This window comes from Mirounga angustirostris, unplaced genomic scaffold, assembly GCF_029215605.1.
Source record: "Mirounga angustirostris isolate CCGP_5_RB_7025 unplaced genomic scaffold, mMirAng1.0.hap1 SCAF_4, whole genome shotgun sequence".
Classification (NCBI taxonomy): domain Eukaryota; kingdom Metazoa; phylum Chordata; class Mammalia; order Carnivora; family Phocidae; genus Mirounga; species Mirounga angustirostris.
The window spans coordinates 162682005-162702443 of record NW_026991712.1 but is presented as its reverse complement, the minus strand read 5'-3'; the positions used below and the strand labels follow the sequence as shown (position 1 = coordinate 162702443).

Below are 20439 nucleotides of genomic sequence, written 5' to 3'. Positions count from 1 at the left end.
AATGGGTGTGAAGTGGTATCTCATTGTGGTTTTGATTTGCGTTTCTTAGTGATGTGGAGCATCTTTTCTTGTGCCTATAAGTCATTTGTGATCTTCTTCAGAGACAATGTATATTTAGAGTCTCATACAGTACTAGCATGTATTAGGTGCACATTAAATATTTGTTGAATGAATGAATAAACCTTTTTGGAGGGCAGTTTTTCAGTATCTACAAAAATGTTAAATACATATATATACCTCTGACCCCTGAATTCTACTTGTAGAAATTTATCCTGAAGCTATAGTTATATAACCAAACAAAAATAAATGTCAAGGATATTATTTATAGCATTGTTTGAAACAATGAAAAGCTGGGGGCACCTCGGTGGCTCAGTTCTTAAGCGTCTGCCTTCGGTTCAGGTCATGATCCCAGGGTCCTGGGATCAAGCCCCGCATCAGGCTCCCTGCTCAGTGGGAAGCCTGCTTCTCCCTCTCCCACTCCCCCTGCTTGTGTTCCCTCTCTCGCTGTCTCTCTCTGTCAAATAAATAAAATCTTAAAAAAAAAAAAAAACAAAAAAAACAATGAAAACCTGGAACAGGCTAAAAAATATCCATGCATGACTGGTTAGATAAAATGGCATTTAAAAACAGACTAACTGCTATTGTTACAAATAAGAGCAATTTGTATATTAAGATTCAGAACATACTATATTATTGAGTGAAAATGACAGTTTGCAAAATAGAATGCAAGTTTGGTTTTAAAATGTTTTCCATGTGTTTTATAAGAAAAAAGGTATGTACACTGAACTCTATGGTAGTTATAATGGCAAAGAGGGGGAAGTTACAGGGGCCTTTTATTCTGTACACTGTAAAGACTCTTTTTAAATTAAAAGTTGGAAAATAAGATTGAAAGTTATAAGTATACTATGAATGTAATTGCATTAAAATAATATAAATGAGAAAATTACTGGAATAAAGTGCAATAAAATGCTAACAAGGGATTATGTGTATTTTTCTTTCTGGTTTTTCAGTTATTACGGTTATACTGTTTTTATGGTGACAAAAATATACTTTCTTATCTAAAGAATAAAACAACTGGGAAAATTATCACTAAATGTGTAAGCTAATCTTCAAGGCAATATTGTTTTATTATTATAATTTTTATACACTTCTTTTAAAGATTTTATTTATTTGACAGAGAGAGAGAACACAAGCAGGGGGAGCTGCAGGCAGAGGGAGAGGGAGAAGCAGGCTCCCCGCTGAGCAGGGAGCCCAATGTGGGGCTCGATCCCAGCACCCTGGGATTATGACCTGAGCTGAAGGCAGACCCTTAACCGACTGAGCCACCCAGGCACCCCTGTTATAATTTTTGGTGTCCTGTAATAGGATGGTGTATTTCAAGGGGGGAAATATAGTAGCTTAATTTTCAATAAAATTTGACCTTTTTTCTAACTAGAGGTATTTGCATTTGTTCTACAGCGGAAGTGAAACGTGTAGGAGATACACTTTTGGGTATGGCCACACAGTGTGTCCAAGTCAAGAATGTAATAAAAACATCCCCTCAAACTCTCTCAAACCTGTGCCTAAAGATAAATGTTAAACTCGGAGGGATCAATAATATTCTTGTACCTCATCAAAGGTAAGATAAGATAATCACTTAGTTAAATTTTAATTATTTTTCATATCCTAATTTTTCTGTATATTGCCATATCTAAGATCAGTGTAAGAGACAATCTTATTGATTCTTGCTATGGAAGATAAGTAAACATTTTAGAAAAGAATTTCAGACACGATTAAGAGAGTCCCTTGTGAAAATACCCTCCCACTTCCATTTTTTAGTATATGCAGAGAACCTCCTGCCCAGCTAGAAAATATTGAGAGCTTTATTTATTTCTTGCTGGAGAGCTCAGATTAACGGAGTTTCTCATTAGCTGATAGTCATCTTCAACCTGGAGTTATGAGACCACTCACTCACCTAGCAAGTAAGGAAATAAGGGAGGGTTTTGGGTGGGGCATATGAATTAATCAGTTAAGTAAGCCATATCAATCCCTGCTGCGGTCATTGGGACGATAGGTTTTACTGTTAGGTCTCCTTCATGTCTAAGAGCTCTTAGGAAGTGTGACATAATGACCTAGAAACAGGTCCTGGAGAAGAGGTGGTTATTTGGAGAATTGGACAACAGGTTTCCTTTTAGTAGGAGCAACTAGAGCTTTAAAAAGTAAAATATCTTGACCAGTGTGCACCACAAATAAGCATTAGAATAAGGATAGACCCATGTGTATTTGACACAAAAGCCCTTTTTTTTTTCTGTTTTTCATCTACTTCCTGTTCCTGTTAAATAATTGAGATTCATAAATGAGATGGATACAGAATTTTAGCAACAAGTCCACAAACTGAGAGACAGTCATTTGAATCTTAAAGGATATAGTTTTTTAAATAAGATGAACAACCAGCTACTTTAAATAATATGTTCTCAAATTTATACTTTTGGCCAGGGGAGAGGGAGTGGCAGATTCCCATAATCCTTTTCAGTGTAAAGTTTAATGATTCTTTTTCTCATTGAGACATTACATAGTTTAAATGTAAGTAGATTACAGAACGGCTGGTACAAACTGGTGGATTAATATGAGGAAGTTTATCATTTTATGTCTGTTACGAAGAATGCTGGCCCTTTGCAACCACCAGCACCACTGCTTAAGGCAGAAAATTGCTCTGAAGAAGACATTGGATAGACCCATTGTGACAGCTTTTACTTCACTGAGTTAGGAATTCATGAATCAAGAGACTAAAGCAGTAGTTCAGGCCTTTGAGGCTGTTCTGTGCTGTGTCAGCAGCTTGCAGTTGTGTTGCAGTAGTATAAACAGATAAATGCATAATGAAAAAATGAATTTTCTAACTCTTTTAAAAAATGTGTTTAAGACCTTCTGTGTTCCAGCAACCAGTGATCTTTTTGGGAGCAGACGTCACTCATCCACCAGCTGGTGATGGGAAGAAGCCTTCGATTGCTGCTGTAAGTGTCATTAGGCAGGTTTATCTTGTCTAAAGTTTAGATGATCAACATTGTGGTTTCAGCTTTTTGAATTTTAATGACACTCTCTTTGAAACCAATTTTTATAAATATATATATATTATATATATATATATATATATAGAATCAACTTTCAAATATTCTTTGGATTTTTTTAAAGGAATGATTATTCTCTGGTTTGGGGGCTACAAGTTACATATATATTTATTAAATGAAGCTTATTAATTGTATTACTCAAGTCTTTTTTCCTAATGTATCTATTTGGCTTATGATAATATATTTTCAGTTAGCTTTTGTTCCAAGAGTTTATGTATTTCAGTAGTGTCTTTGTTACAGAAGATGCATTACATAAAAGCTTGGTAGATTGCATTTTTTTTTTTCAGTGTAAAATATCTTCTACCTTTGTCCAATCTAATACTTTTTCACCTGAATTCTTTGTTTTAATACTGCCACTCCGGGCGCCTGGGTGGCTCAGTCGGTTGAGCGTCTGCCTTCAGCTCAGGTCATGGTCCTGGGGCCCTGGAATCGAGCCCCATGTCAGGCTCCTTGCTTAGCAGGGAGTCTGCTCCTTCTCCCTCTGCCCCCGCTTGTGCTCGTGCTCTGTCTCTCTCAAAAAAACTTAATACTGCCACTCCTCCTTTTAACATTTGCCTTTTATATCTTTACCCACCTCTATGTTTGGTAAAGTTTCTGTGTCAGTTCTTTAAGTGTATTTCTTTTCTTTTCTTTTTTTAAGATTTTATTCATTTATTTATTTTAGAGAGAGCACATGAGCAGGGGGAGGAGCGGAGGTGGGGGGAAGAAGAGGGAAGGGAAAAGAATCTCAAGCAGACCCCACACTGAGCACCGAGCCCATCAAGGGGCTCAATCTCATCACCCGGAGATTGTGACCTGAGCTGAAACCAAGAGAGTCAGCCACTTACTGGACTGAGCCACCCAGGGGGCCCCTAAGTGTATCTTTTTTTTTTTTTTTTAGATTTTTATTTATTTATTTGACAGAGAGAGAGAGAGAGCACAAGCAGGCAGAGTAGCAGGGAGAGGGAGAGGGAGAAGCAGACTCTCCGCCGAGCAGGGAGCCCGACGCGGGGCTCGATCCCAGGACCCCGGGATCATGACCAGAGCCGAAGGCAATTGCTTAACCAACTGAGCCACCCAGGTGCCCCCACTAAGTGTATCTTTTATAAACTTCAGAAAGCCAGATAATTTTTTACCCAACTTGAAATTGCTTGCTTTTTTAAAAATGCCAACATTTTTTAAATGTCAACATATTTTAGGCATACTTGATAAATTTCAGAAATTAAACTAAGACTTTTTATGTATTTTTTCTATCACCCATTATGATTTTTACATAAATTTCAAGTTTCAACAATCTGGTACATTTTTTTTATCCATGAAAATGATGTTAAAGTAATGTTAAAATTTTCACCTGACATTCCAAAGCTATCTTCATTAATGGAAGAAATTTGCTTTTATCTGTTAATAAATTATATTGCTTAGGGCACCTGGGTGGCTCAGTTGGTTAAGCATCCGACTCTTGGTTTCTGCTCAGATCATGATCTCATGGATCCTGAGACAGAGCCCTGTGTAGGGCTCCGCACTCAGTGGGGAGTCAGCTTGGAGAGTCTCTCCCTCTGCCCCTCCCCCAACTCATGCACATGCCCACTCGAGCTCTCTTTCTCTCTAAAATAAATAAATCTTTGGGGTGCCTGGATGGCTCAGTGAGTTAAGCATCTGTCTTTAGCTCGGGTCGTGATCCCAGAGTCTTAGGATTGAGCCCTGTGTCAAGCTCCCTGCTTGGCAGGGTATCTGCTTCTCCCTTTCCCTCTCCCCCTACTTGTGCTCTCTTTCTCTATCAAATAAGTAAAATCTTTTTAAAAATAAAATCTTTTAAAAAATAAATTCTGTTGCTTTTTATTCTTTTTTTTTTTTTTAATATTTTATTTATTTATTTGACAGAGAGAGCAAGAGAGGGAACACAAGCAGAGGGAGTGGGAGAGGGAGAAGCAGGCTTCCCGCTGAACGGGGAGCCCGATGTGGGGCTCGATCCCAGGACCCTGGGATCATGACCTGAGCCGAGGGCAGACGCCTAACGACTGAGCCACCCAGGCGCCCCTGTTGCTTTTTATTCTTATAGTTATGCATGAATTGTCGTTTCAGATGTCCTAGAGGTAGTATGGAGCCACTTCTGATATTCATAAAAATGTTCTTATAGTAAATGGAATTATTTTTTCAAAGAAGAGTTTCAAAAGACTTACTTTGGATTTGCTATTTTGGGATCTATTTTCCAAGAAAGTTTAAGCATAGTTGGATTGTTGGACTTCTGGGTAGTCATTTCCTTTTCTACTAAATCCATTTCTAACAAATACCCACTTTCTTTTATTATTAAGTAGAATGTATTAATTGATTCTTTTTGCTACATGGCTTTATTCCCAAGAACTTAAAGACCATTGTGAAAAATCTAAGTAATAAATGGCACATAGTATAATAGATATTTAATAGCAATATAAATTAAAATTTAGATTGCAAAAACCTGGTGTGTTTTAAGAATGTTGAGAAATGCAGGGAATTGGAGTGTAGTATAACAGATTGTGAGGCCAAGTAAGCTTTTGTGTGGCTGTTTGTGTCATCAGAAGGGGTATAGATTTATTTTTTTAGTGGTGAGATACCATTCAGAGGAAAGAAATGGCTAGAGTTCCTTTTTTTAACCTATAGAAGATAAAGAAAAAGCAGATACAATCCCATGTATGTAGTGGACGAGTTCTAGTTCATTTTTTAAAAAACTCTTGATTATTTTCTAGTCTGACCTAACACAGAAGAGAAACAAGAATTTTCTATATTTTGGTTTCAAGTAGTAAGTCATTAAAGTACTGACAGGAAGTTAAGTACTCTTTGGAAGTACTATTTTTATTTATTTTTAATTGAGGTATAACTGACATATATTAGTTTTAGGTGTGCAGCATAATGATTCAATATACGTATATTTGTTTTTGTTTTTGTTTTTTAAAGATTTTATTTATTTATTTGAGAGAGAGAGAATGAGAGAGAGCACATGAGAGTGGGGAGGGTCAGAGGGAGAGGCAGACTCCCCGCCGAGCAGGGAGCCCGATGCGGGACTCGATCCAGGGACTCCAGGATCATGACCTGAGCCGAAGGCAGTCGCTTTAACCAACTGAGCCACCCAGGCGCCCCGTATATACGTATATGTTTTTAAAAGATCACCATAATAAATCTGATTAACATCTGTCACCATACATAATTACAAAATATTTTTCCTTGTGATGAGAACTTTTAAGATGTACTCTCAGCAACTTTCAGATATTCAATACAGTATTATTTTTTTTTATTTTTTTTAAGATTTTATTTATTTATTTGACAGAGAGAGACACAGTGAGAGCAGGATCACAAGCAGGGGGAGAGGGAGAGGGAGAAACAGGCTTCCCGCGGAGCAGGGAGCCCGATGCGGGGCTCGATCCCAGGACCCTGGGATCATGACCTGAGCCGAAGGCAGACGCTCAACAACTGAGCCACCCCTCAATACAGTATTATTAATGATAGTCCTCATACTGTATGCTTTATAGTACCTCTCAGTGACGTAATTTATTTTTTAACTGGAAGTTTGTACCTTTTGACCCCCCTTCCCCATTTCATCTATCAGCCACTCCCTGCCTCTGGCAACTACCAGTTCATTCACTGTATCTATGAGCTTGGTTGTTTTTGTTCTGTTGTATTTTGTTTTGTTTTATTCCACATATAAGTGAGGTCATATGGTATTTCTCTTTCTCTGTCTGACTTTTTTCATTTAGCATAATTCCCTCAAGGTCCATCCATGTATGCATAAATGGCAAGAGATCATTCTTTTTAATGGCTGAATAATATTCCACTGTGTATATGTGTCACTTTTTTTTTAATCCATTCATCCATTGATGGACAGGTAGGTTGTTTTCACATTTTGGCTACTGTAATACTGCAGTGAACATGGGGGTGCAGACTTCCATTTTTGAAGCACTGGTGTAGATACTACTCTGGAAGAAAGAAGCTGGAGGCAGAGTGTCCACCTGGTTCTCAGCCTTGGCTCTGATCAAAATGTAGACATTTTAAAAATATTCGTGTCCCGGAGATCATTCTTCAGTAGGTCTGTGAGTAACTATAGTCAAGGTGAATTTTTAAGTTCATGCTTCCAAGTTTCCTTTACTCCAAACACATAATAATATTAAACAGTATACACACAGAGAAAATTAAGATAATTACTCTCAAAACCAAGATTAATTTCTTTAAGGACTGGATGCAGAACACAAACACAATGCAATAAGAGGGATTGTGGATTCAAGCCTCTGGTCTAGGACATTGCAGTAAGAGAGGAAAAATTCTTTTAAAATTTATGAAGCTTAACAGTTCTAAGATGATGTTTCAGAGTCTTAAGTATGGCTTCTGGGGTGGTTTGCTAAAGTATAAAAGATATAAAGAGAAAGACTCTTGATCTCAGGGTCATGAGTTTGGGCCCCACTTTGGCCATAGAGTTTAAAAATAAAAACAGATTTTTTAAAAAATATAAAGCACAGCCTACTTATAGGAAAATAGTTCATTGGGGTTTTTTTTAAGATTTTATTTTTAAATAATCTCTATACCTAATGTGGGTTTTGAACTCATGACTTCGAGATCAAGAAGTCACACACTCCACCAACTTGAGTCAGCCAGGCATCCCAGAAAATAGTTTTTAACCCTATATTGAGTCTTTTTTTCTGTTCTCCCCTGGGAATTACGGATTTTTTTAATTACTCTCAAAATGAACTAAAAATGAACTTTTATTACTCTCAAAATAAATAATAAGGTTGTAATAAAATACAAATTTAAATGAAATCCATGTACTTTTTTTCCATTTTTTTTATTGTGGTAAAATTCATATTGATGTAGTTTTGATTGTCTTAATTTCTATTTTTCTTTACTTTTTCCAACCTAGGTTGTAGGTAGTATGGATGCCCACCCAAGCAGATACTGTGCCACAGTAAGAGTTCAGAGACCCCGACAGGAGATCATCCAGGACTTGGCCTCCATGGTTCGAGAACTTCTCATTCAGTTTTATAAATCAACTCGGTTCAAACCTACTCGTATCATCTTTTATCGGGATGGTGTTTCAGAAGGACAGTTTAGGCAGGTTGGTTGCCTGGGATCTCATTATACTATGGTTAAATCAGATACTGTGTTTATAATATGGTGTCTAGTCTGAGGTTAGAAGTCTTAATTAGGTTGAGAATTCCCAAAGTCAAAATTTGATACTTCTTAGAGTATCTCTTCTAAGATGTTTACTATGAATTTGTAAGCCTTGATTGCTAAAATCATGCTCTGGTAATAGTTAAAATGGAATAGAGAAGTATATTTAGCTGTAAAGTGGTAAGATCAAGAAGTCCTAAGACTAAATCATGATCTTACTTTGAAGTATATAGAGAACAGCTGACTATGTCAAATCTTTCCATATCATCTCCTCTAGGTATTATATTATGAACTACTAGCAATTCGAGAAGCCTGCATCAGTTTGGAGAAAGACTATCAACCTGGAATAACCTACATTGTAGTTCAGAAGAGACATCACACTCGATTATTTTGTGCTGACAGGACAGAAAGGGTAATCTTACATCTGTTGTAATACTATTATGAAACAAGCTTATCTCATATAGTTCATAGAGCACTAAACAGCGGCTGTCTGCCCACAGCATGGGTTCCAGTGTATAGTAGCAGATCTCAGCTTACCACACTGTGAGTAGAGAAGCGTCAAAGTAGGTTGTTACTTTTTAACTGCCTAGAATGTCTGTTAACACTCCCAAGTGTTCGGAATCCCGTTAATGCTTTTTGTTATTGTGAAGAAACTCATAGTTTTAAAGTTATTCTTTCTATTCCTATATGTCTTAAATGTTCAGAGGGGAAAAGGTGCATTTATTTTCAAAAATATCTTGTAAAAATCATTTTTTTTAAAAAGCTAGGAACTTTCTAGAATGGTTAGTAGAAATTCATGCAAAGCAACTTTTAAATAATGTGTCCTTTAAAATTCACAGAATTTTTTTAAAGATTTTATTTATTTTTAAGTAATCCCTACACCAAATGTGGGGGGCTCAAACTCACTACACTGAAATCAAGAGTTGCATGCTCTGCTGACTGAGCCAGCCAGGTACCGCCCCACAGAATTATTTTTTATATTTTGTAGTATGACTCTGTATTTTTATAATTAGAGAAGGAGGGGTAAATACCTAGGGAAATCTGTCTTCTTGTTTACATGCAGCGTAGGCGAGTAGCAGTCTTGGCCCCCATCTTTCAAACCTTGGAGCAGAGAAATCTGAGGATTGCAAGTGTTGGTGTCTCCTTGGAGAAAAGGGGTCAACAGAAAAGACAGAGAGGAGTGTATCTCTGCTTTGGTATATATTTAGCCTTTGGTTACACTTTCCGTGTAACTTTGGGCAAGTAATTTAACACCTCTGTGCCTGTTTCCTTCCCAACAAGGTTTGGGTGATATTAGTATTTTCCTTTATTGGGTTGTTAAGAGGATTAAGTAAATTAAATTATGTAATGTATCCAAAATGGTGCTTGGCACATACTAAGCACTCAATAAAGGTTGGCTAGTAGTTGTAGAGTGGTGGTGATGGTGGTCACAATACAGGAAAAGAAATCATAATAGCAGACATTGTTCTAGGTATGTGTCATAAATTTAACTCATTTAATCTTCACAACACCGTAAGGTATTTGCTATTATTATCATCATTTTCCACAGGAAGAAACTGGGGCATATGAGGTTAAAGAACAAGGTTATAAAGCTAGTAATTGCTAGAGCGAGGACTCGGGTCAAGCAGTCTGGCTCCAGAGTACTCATTATCACTGTCCTATAGCACCTCTCTAATAGCAGTAGTGAGAGTTCCTTATTATGGCCTCCTGGTTGTTAAAGGCATTTGACCCCGAATTACTGGGTACATTTTTGTACCTAGAAAACCAAATGTTTCTTCAACAGGATTAGGAATACCTAAGTTAGATTTAATGATTACTAGCATCTGATGTTTAGTCATGCTAGTCCTTCATTCGTCTACTTCTCTTTCACCTTTGTTCTAAATACTACTACTACTAATATTTGAGAGATAATTATAAATGAGGAATCAGAGGCACAGAGAGGTAAGATACCATGCCCTAAATAGCCCAACTAGAAACTGGTGGGGCCGTGATATGAACCCATTCTGCTACTTCTCTAAGTAGAGTAAAACTTTTTATATGTGTTAATTTGATTTATGTATTAAGAGTAAGCATAATTTAGTTGATTATGAACTATTTTTGTTTTTTACTTGGTGAAGGCTAACTGGTATACACAGCTATAACTCAAGCCACTACCTGATAGTAGTCCCTCACATGCAGAAAGAATATCCGAGTAGTAAAATGGTTTTTAATTTGTTAGCCTTATAAATCTAGACTTAGAATTACTGATTTTAAATGTGTTTAGGGATAAAGAGATAGAGGTGAGTATACGTATGCATTCTAAAGTGTTTTATTAGAAGCCTTTCATTATCAGAAATTTTGAACCATTTCATTCATATTCACATCATAGCTATGCGTGGTACAGATTTCCTTACAGGATGTTGAACTGCTAGTATGAAATAAGAGGAATAGGGCCTTTGCAGTCCAGTTCTGTATTTGACTCCCGGTTCTGCCTTTTATTGTGTGCTGTTCAGCAAAGTATTTCATATTCCTGAGCCCAAGGTTCCCGAACATGTGGGAATAATACCTAATTAACAGGAATTTACTGATTGGAAATAATGTATGTTATGTGCCTGGCCCATATATGGTTAACAAATGGTGACTACAGTTGATGTTATTGTCAGCATTCTTTCTCTCTAAAAATACAGTGTTCTCCAAGGAAAATGCTAGTTTTCATAAATTACACATTCAAGAGTACCTGCTGTTCCCAGTTACCATAAATTGGAGCAGTTAAAGTAATTTTTAAAAACTTTTTTAAGTGTTCCACCCATATTGGGATCACCTACTAGCTAAGCACCAGTAGACACTTAGTAACTTTGTTGTTTATCAGCTCTCACTTTCAGCAACAGGTAAGAATAGGAACCAGGACTAGAATAAGCTCTGCTATTAATGCCTGCTCAAGTAATATTTGAAGCTGAAAGTAGTGAAACACAGGATCAGCCTATATATATTTATATATTTTTTTAAAGTGCTTTCAGATACATTCTTTACCTTTGTCCTGTTTGTTTAAACTTTGACCAAACAAATCTAGGTTGGAAGAAGTGGCAATATCCCAGCTGGAACAACAGTTGATACAGATATTACACACCCATACGAGTTCGATTTTTACCTCTGTAGCCATGCTGGAATACAGGTAAGCCTACCCTGTGGGTGAAATGTTCTAATTCAGGAACTTCCGTTCTTATGTATCTTTTTTTAAATCTCGGAAAAAGGAGAAAAAAACACTGTTCTCTGCACTCCAAATTGTTTCCACATTTCACTGAGGTGAAACTCTCAGTAAATAAATTTCTTCCCCTTCTTTACCTTGAGTTAGGGGCTTATTTCTATGAAAATACCAGAATATAAGTAGCCTAATAGAACGAATCTGCCCAAACTGAGTCCTCAGTTTAACCTAAAACTTCAAAAAATTTAATATACCTGATTCTTCCTTTGACATTTGCCTCTTTTTGATAATAATACTTCACAAAGTTTTGGCATTTACTGGCAGATATTGAGCATGTGAAAGAGTTTAATTGTAGATTTACAGCTTTAAGTTTCAGTTAAATAATTTTTTAAAAATTTTTTATTGTTATGTTAATCACCATACATCACATCATTAGTTTTTGACGTAGTGTTCCATGATTCATTGTTTGCGTATAACACCCAGTGCTCCATGCAGAACGTGCCCTCTTTAATACTCATCACCAGGCTAACCCATCTCCCCACCCCCCTCCCTTCTAGAACCCTCAGTTTGTTTCTCAGAGTCCATAGTCTCTCATGGTTCGTCTCCCCCTCCGATTTCTGCCGCCCTTCATTTTTCCCTTCCTACTATCTTCTTCTTCTTCTTTTTTTTTTTTTTAACATATAATGTATTATTTGTTTCAGGGGGACAGGTCTGTGAGTGAACAGTCTTGCACAATTCACAGCGCTCAGCATAGCACATACCCTCCCCAGTGTCTATCACCCAGCCACCCCATCCCTCCCACCCCCCACCACTCCAGCAACCCTCAGTTTGTTTCCTGAGATTAAGAATTCCTCATATCAGTGAGGTCATATGATACATGTCTTTGTCTGATTGACTTATTTCGCTCACCACGACCAAGTGGGATTTATCCCTGGGCTGCAAGATTGGTTCAACATCCGCAAATCAATCAACGTGATACAATACATTAATAAAAGAAAGAACAAGAGTCATATGATCCTCTCAATAGATGCAGAAAAAGCATTTGACAAAGTACAGCATCCTTTCTTGATCAAAACTCTTCAGAGTATAGGCATTGAGGGTACATACCTCAATATCATAAAAGCCATCTATGAACAACCCACAGCGAATATCATTCTCAATGGGGAAGAACTGAGAGCTTTCCCCCTGAGGTCAGGAACACGGCAGGGATGTCCACTATCACCACTGCTATTCAACATAGTATTAGAAGTCCTAGCCACAGCAATCAGACAGCAAAAAGAAATAAAAGGCATCCCATTCGGCAAAGAAGAAGTCAAACTCTCACTTTTTGCAGATGATATGATACTTTATATGGAAAACCCAAAAGACTCCACCCCAAAACTGCTAGAACTCATACAGGAATTCAATAAATTGGCAGGATATAAAATCAATGCACAGAAATCAGTGGCATTCCTATACACCAACAACAAGACAGGAGAAAGAGAAATTAAGGAGTTGATCCCATTTATAATTGCACCCAAAACCATAAGATACCTAGGAATAAATCTAACCAAAGAGGCAAAGGATCTGTACTCAGAAAACTATAAAATACTCATGAAAGAAATTGAGGAAGACACAAAGAAATGGAAAAACGTTCCATGCTCATGGATTGGAAGAACAAATATTGTGAAGATGTCAATGCTACCTAGAGCACTCTACACATTCAGTGCAATCCCCATCAAAATACCATCCACTTTTTTCAAAGAAATGGAACAAATAATCCTAAAATTTGTATGGAACCAGAAAAGACCCCGCATAGCCAGAGGAATGTTGAAAAAGAAAAGCAAAGCTGGTGGCATCACAGTTCCGGACTTCCAGCTCTATTATAAAGCTGTGATCACCAAGACAGCATGGTACTGGCACAAAAACAGACACATAGATCAGTGGAACAGAATAGAGAGCCCAGAAATGGACCCTCAACTCTATGGTCAGCTCATCTTTGACAAAGCAGGAAAGAATGTCCATCTTCAACAAATGGTGTTGGGAAAATCAGTTAAATAATTTTAAGAGTCTTATTCTTTTCATAAAATCATTTTGTTAATTTGTTAGCTTTGTTACTTAGTGGAACATAAGCTTTAATTCAGTGCCTCTTAAACTTTCCAACAGCACAGTGAATCCATGTTCCTTGGATGTTTGAGAGAATGCAGCCCAAAATTATTTTAGGTTACTTGCCCTTGATTAAAACAAATTGCAGGGGTGCCTGAGTGGCTTGTTAAGCATCTGCCTTCGGCTCAGTTCATGATCTCAGGGTCCTGGGATCAAGCCCCGTGGCGAGTCCTGCATTGGGCCCCCTGCTCAGCAGGGAGTCTGCCTCTCCCTGCTGGCTTGTGCTCTCTCTCTCTCTCAAGTAAATAAATAAAATCTTTTAAAATAATAAATAAATAAAAATAAAACAAGTTGGGGGCGCCTGGGTGGCTCAGGTGTTAACCGTCTGCCTTCGGCTCAGGTCATGATCCCAGGGTCCTGGGATCGAGCCCCACATCGGGCTCCCTGCTCCGCGGGAAGCCTGCTTCTCTCTCTCCTACTCCCCCTGCTTGTGTTCCCTCTCTCGCTGTCTCTCTCTGTCAAATAAATAAAATCTTTAAAAAATAAATAAATAGGGCGCCTGGGTGGCTCAGTTGGTTAAGCGACTGCCTTCGGCTCAGGTCATGATCCTGGAGTCCCTGGATCGAGTCCCACATCGGGCTCCCTGCTCGGCAGGGAGTCTGCTTCTCCCTCTGACCCTCCCAGCCCTCCCCCCTCTCATGTGCTCTCTCTCTCAGTCTCTCCCTCTCAAATAAATAAATAAAATCTTTAAAAATTAATTAATTAATTAATTAAATAAAACAAGTTGCAGGAAGATGTCCTGTACTGAACAGCTGTATCTTAAAGCTTTGTATGTTGTAAATACACTAACCCCCATTTCAGTCTTACAGCTTTAAAATTATCCCACTCATTTATCTATGTTCTTATATCTACTCCTCTTCATAATCAATGTTGTACATTTTCACTGTGGGTGGTTAACAATCAATTAGCAAAACAAAAGTTAAAAGTACCTTCCAGAGATAAAGTTTGTAAAATTGGAGCGCATATTTTTTTTTTAAAGATTTTTTTATTTATTCATTTGAGACAGATACAGAGAGAGAGCATGAGCAAGGGGGAGAGGCAGAGGGAGAGGGAGAAGCAGACTCCCCGCTGAGCTGGGAGCCCGACGTGGGACTTGATCCCAGGACCTAGAGATCATGACCTGAGCTGAAGGCAGACACTTAACCATCTGAGCCACCCAGGCGCCCCAAGGAGTGCATATTTTTAACCTAGTGTTTCTTCCATGTACCCCACAGAACATTACTGCTATGACTTCTCAATAAATATTGTAGAGTAGAAAAAAAGATACTCTGTTCAGATGAACTCTGGAAATGCTGGTTAAAAAGATTTTTTCACTCTACAATTTTTGGATACCACTGATATGCAAGTGATCACAATGGGTCTTAAAGGCAGGATATTTCATAGTTTATTTAACCAGAAATTTTAGGGACAGTTTTCCTTTAGGACACCAAATTGAAACTTTGCTTTAGTCAGCAAATAACCAGGAATATTTCACAAGGACTAAAGATGGTTTTTACACATCTTCCTAGCTTTATTAGAATTTTCAAACTCCCAGAAAATTGAAGGAGAGATAAAAAGCTTCCAGGACAAACAAAACTAAAGGAATTTGCAAACACGAAACCAGCCCTACAAGAAATCATGAAAGGGGTCCTCCTAAAAGCAACATAGACCAGAAAGGAACACAGACAATATACAGTAACAGTCACCTTACAGGCAATACAATGGCACTAAATTCCTATCTTTCAGTAGTTACCCTGAATGTAAATGGGCTCAATACCCCAATCAAAAGACACAGGCTATCAGACTGGATTAAAAAACAAGACCCATCGATATGCTGTCTGCAAGAGACTCATTTTAGAACTAAAGACACCCCCAGATTGAAAGTGAGGGGGTGGAAAACCATTTACCATGCTAATGGACACCAAAAGAAAGCGGGGTGGCAATCCTTATATCAGACAAATTAGATTTTAAACCAAAGACTGTAATAAGAGATGAGGAAGGACATTATATCCTACTTAAAGGATCTATCCAACAAGAAGATCTAACAATTGTAAATATCTATGCCCCTAACATGGGAGCAGCCAATTATATAAGGCAATTAATAACAAAAGCAAAGAAACACATCGAGAGATCACAACCAACACCAAAGAAATACAAACAATTATAAGAACATATTATGAGCAACTCTATGCCAGCAAATTAGCTGTCATCATCAAGACAGTATGGTACTGGCACAAAAACAGGCACATAGATCAATGGAACAGAATAGAGAACCCAGAAATGGACCCTCAACTCTATGGTCAACTAATCTTTGACAAAGCAGGAAAGAATGTTCAATGGAAAAAAGACAGTCTCTTCAACAAATGGTGTTGGGAAAATTGGATAGCCACATGCAGAAGAATGAAACTGGACCATTTCCTTACACTACACACAAAAATAGACTCCAAATGGTTGAAAGACCTCAATGTGAGACAGGAGTCCATCAAAATCCTTAAGGAGAACACAGGCAGCAACCTCTTCGACCTCAGCCGCAGCAGCTTCTTCCTAGAAACATCGCCAAAGGCAAGGGAAGCAAGGGCAAAAATGAACTATTGGGACTTCATCAAGATAAAAAGCTTTTGCAAAGCAAAGGAAACAGTCAACAAAACCAAAAGACAACCGACAGAATGGGAGAAGATATTTGCAAATGACATATCAGATAAAGGGCTAGTATCCAAAATCTATAAAGAACTCATCAAACTCAACACCCAAAGAACAAAGAATCCAATCAAGAAATGGGCAGAAGACATGAACAGACATTTTTCCAAAGAAGACATCCAAATGGCCAACAGACACATGAAAAAGTGCTCAATATCGCTCTGCATCAGGGAAATCCAAATCAAAACCTCAATGAGATACCACCTCACACCAGTCAGAATGGCTAAAATTAACAAGTCAGGAAACGACAGATGTTGGTGGGGATGTGGAGAAAGGGGAACCCTCCTACACTGTTGGTGGGAATGCAAGCTGGCGCAGCCACTCTGGAAAACAGTATGGAGGTTCCTCAAAAAGTTGAAAATAGAGCTACCATATGAGCCAGTAATTGCACTACTGGGTATTTACCCCAAAGATACAAAAGTAGGGATCCAAAAGGGTACGTGCACCCCGATGTTTATAGCAGCAATGTCCACAATAGCCAAACTGTGGAAAGAGCCAAGATGTCCATCGACAGATGACTGGATAAAGAAGATGTGGTATATATATACAATGGAATATTATGCAGCCATCAAAAGGAATGAGATCTTGCCATTTGCAACGACGTGGATGGAACTGGAGGGTATTATGCTAAGCGAAATAAGTCAAACAGAGAAAGACGTATCATATGACCTCACTGATATGAGGAATTCTTAATCTCAGGAAACAAACTGAGGGTTACTGGAGTGGGGGTGGGGTGGGAGGGATGGAGTGACTGGGTGATAGACACTGGGGAGGGTATGTGCTCTGGTAAGTGCTGTGAACTGTGCAAGACTGTTGAATCTCATATCTGTACCTCTGAAACAAATAATGCAATATATGTTAAGGAAAAAAAAAAAGGTAACAGGAGGGGAAGAATGAAGGGGAAATCGGAGGGGTAGACAAACCATGAGAGACAATGGACTCTGAAAAACAAACTGAGGGTTCTGGGGTGGGGGGGAGGATGGGTTAGCCTGATGATGGGTATTGAGGAGGGCACGTTCTGCATGGAGCACTGGGTGTTATGCACAAACAATGAATCATGGAACACTACATCTAAAACTAATGATGTAATGTATGGGGATTAACATCACAATAAAAAAAATTAAAAAAAAAAAAATTTTCAAACTCCCAGAGATCAAAAACAGGAGTCTTGTTTTTTACCAGCTAAAATTAAAAATCCAGTCATTTCTAACCAGTATAAGAGATTATTTTTTCATATCACTATTTTTATCAGTGATTAACAGATCCTTCAACAACATTTTAGCCAAATTCCATAACTTCTTGACAATTTTATTGGTCTTATTGGTGTTATTTTCTCCCTTCCCCATTTTATTTTGAGGTAAAATTCCCACTCATTTTTTTTAAGATTTTATTTATTTCATTTCTTTCTTTTTTTTTTTAAGATTTTATTTATTCATTTGAGACACAGGGATAGAGCATGAGCAGGGAGAGAGGCAGAGGAAGAGGGAGAAGCTGGCTCCCCGCTGAGCGAGGAGCCCGATGTGGGGCTCGATCCCAGGACCCTGGGATCATGACCTGAGCCAAAGGCAGATGCTTAACCATCTGAGCCACCTAGGTGCCCCTTATTTATTTATTTCAGACAGAGAATGAAAGAGAGCATGAGGGGGCGGGCAGAGGGAGAAGCAGACTCCCCACTGAGCAAGGAGTCCAACATGGGGCTCGATCCCAGGACCCTGGGATCATGACCTGAGCCGAAGACAGACTTTTAACCGACTGAGGCACCCAGGCACCCCTCCCACTCATTTTTAAAACTTAAATTTATAAATGAAGTCAAAACTTGCTACTCCCTTCCACCCTTCATCTGCCCAGGATAGGCCAGAGCTTTAGTCCTGGTAACTTTGAGAAGAGGAGAGGACCATGGCCTGACTGAGATACCTCTTTCCCCTCCTCCTTCTCGGACTCTCATCTGGTATTCCTGATTGCCAGCCTTCTGGTGGTTAGGAGCTGACAGGAGCCTTTCTGTAGTCTGTTCTGATTCTTTCTGATGCCATAGCCTCAGGGTTGAGGACCCTCAAAGGGCAGCAATGTCTTTCTTGGGGCCCATCAATGGTATAGACTCTTCCATTAGGTTACATATCCCATTGCATGGGCTCCACAGCTCCTGCTCTTCTGCTCACTTTCATTCCTCTAGGCTCCCAAAACTCTTTCCAGGAATTCTCACCGTTCCAGCCTGTGGAGTTGGCAGAGGGGGCCTGTGGGCTCTGAGGTCAGAAAGTGTCCAGCTGGGGCCTGAGATAATAGCCTCCCTTTCCAGCAGGCTCTTATCTGATTTTATTATGTAGTGCCTCAGTTGTTTAAGCCTCTGACTTCGGCTCAGGTCATGATCTCAGGGTCGTGGGATTGAGCTCTGCGTGGGGCTCCACGTTCAGTGGAGAGTCTGCTTGTCCTTCTCCCTCTGCCCCTCCCCCAGCTCATGCCTGCATGCATGCACACTCTCTCTCTCAAATAAATAGATTTTGTTTATATCTATTTATATATATTTAAGTAAAACAGATTTTATTTATTTGAGAGAGAGCATGCATGAGTGGATGGAGGGGCAAAGGGGGAAGGAGAAAGTGAAGGAGAGAATCTCAAGCAGACTCCATACCAAGCACTGACCCCATAGTGGGGCTCGGTCTCAGGACCCTGAGATCACAACCTGAGCCAAAACCAACAGTTAGACACTCAACCACTCAACCAACTGAGCCACCCAGGCACCCCAGGCTCTTATTTTATAATGGATTCTCTTCGAGTCCCCCTTATGTGTCTTCATGGGAGAGAGCATACCTTTCCTCACAACTAAAATTCCATGTTTTCACAAAACCCATAATCACTCTCTTCCCCTCCTGGGTGGATAGGGGGTAGGTGAGAAGAGGCCAGAGCCAGGATAGAAATAATAAAAGCTGTCCTGAACTGGCTCCTCTCAGTGAGCCCTTGAGGGGAGCTGGCTGGCTCCAAAGATTGGTAGCTCCTTAGACTGTGGGATGCCTAGCGTCTTTCATCTCTGCTTTGGGCCTTAGTTGAAATTCCAGGGCAGCAGGGGGGAAAAAAAACTCACTTGACATACTGTTAGGACCGTGTCAACTGGGTGGAGCATGTGGCCCCTCTGAGCCTCCAGAGGGAGTTCTCCTGAAGAGATAAATGCTTCCCGTTCAGGAATCAGAGCGCAGGCAGTGTCCTAAATTATAACTTCCTAACACAAATCACCAAAACTTCAAAGATATCCTTCACTATTGTTTAACAATCCTTTGATTCTCCTTTTGTTAGCTCTTACTGCCATTTTCCATGGGTCCCTAACCTTGGTCCCTTGCCCCAACACTCAGCACATGACCCCTTCCTCAGTAAGAAATTATACTGTCAGTCATGCCTACTTTCTTTCCTGAAAAAAGGTTCAGTATGTGCTGTTGTTCACATTTGCTCTGGCCTGCCTTGAGTTGGTCTTAGTTCACCAGTTATCCTCTTTCTTGTATCTTCAGTCTGTTTGAAGCTCCCGATTCCATTCCCTTACCTTACAATTGCCCCGTCCTAAAATACAGTTCCTTGATCCTGCCATTTCCCTTCAAGTTTTTCTCCCATATCTTTTCATTTTTAACTAAACTGTTCTTAAAACAATAGCCTAAAGACACTCACCTGAAATTTAAAGAGACAAATAATATAAGGATATAGAAGAATTGAAACTTCACATTTTGCCAGTGGGAGTGTAAATTAACATGACCATTTTGGAAAACTGTCATCATCTACTAAAGTTAAATATATGCATGCTCTATGACCCAGGATCTAGTCTGCTCCAGGATAGCCAACAGAAATGCGTATCTGTGTTCACCAAAAGATAGTACATTAATGTTTATGGTAGCACTCATAGCCAAAAACTACAAATGGTTCAAATGCCCATCATCAAGAGATTGGATAAATAGTGTATATTTATATAACAGAATATTCTACAACAAAGAGAATGATGCAACAATGTGGATGTGTTTCATAAACACAGTGTCAAACCAAGGAAGTCAGACCCAAAGGGCACATACCTATGATGCTATTTATTATAAAGTTCAAAAGCAGACATAATCTTTAATGTTCTCTATATTGTGAAAAGTCCGGTTACCAAGAGCAGGGTAGGTAGGGTGTGGTGACCAGGAAAGAGGCTTCATGGTTGTAGTTAATGTTTAATTTCTTGATTTTGATGCTGGTTTCATAGGTATTTTT

The 20439-nt window shown here is 39.0% G+C and overlaps 1 protein-coding gene across 7 annotated transcripts in view; it reads left to right on the top strand.

Annotated features, from left to right (window-relative positions):
• The window catches only part of AGO3 (argonaute RISC catalytic component 3), a 133844-nt gene that overhangs the window by 101457 nt on the left and 11948 nt on the right, over nucleotides 1–20439 (top strand). For all 7 annotated transcript variants that reach the window (XM_045898093.3, XM_064589465.1, XM_064589466.1 and 4 more), the window contains 5 exons: nucleotides 1459–1618; nucleotides 2900–2990; nucleotides 7966–8160; nucleotides 8494–8628; nucleotides 11266–11367. In XM_045898093.3, the coding sequence (XP_045754049.1) occupies nucleotides 1459–1618; nucleotides 2900–2990; nucleotides 7966–8160; nucleotides 8494–8628; nucleotides 11266–11367 (683 nt within the window). The remainder of the gene's footprint in view (nucleotides 1–1458; nucleotides 1619–2899; nucleotides 2991–7965; nucleotides 8161–8493; nucleotides 8629–11265; nucleotides 11368–20439) is intronic.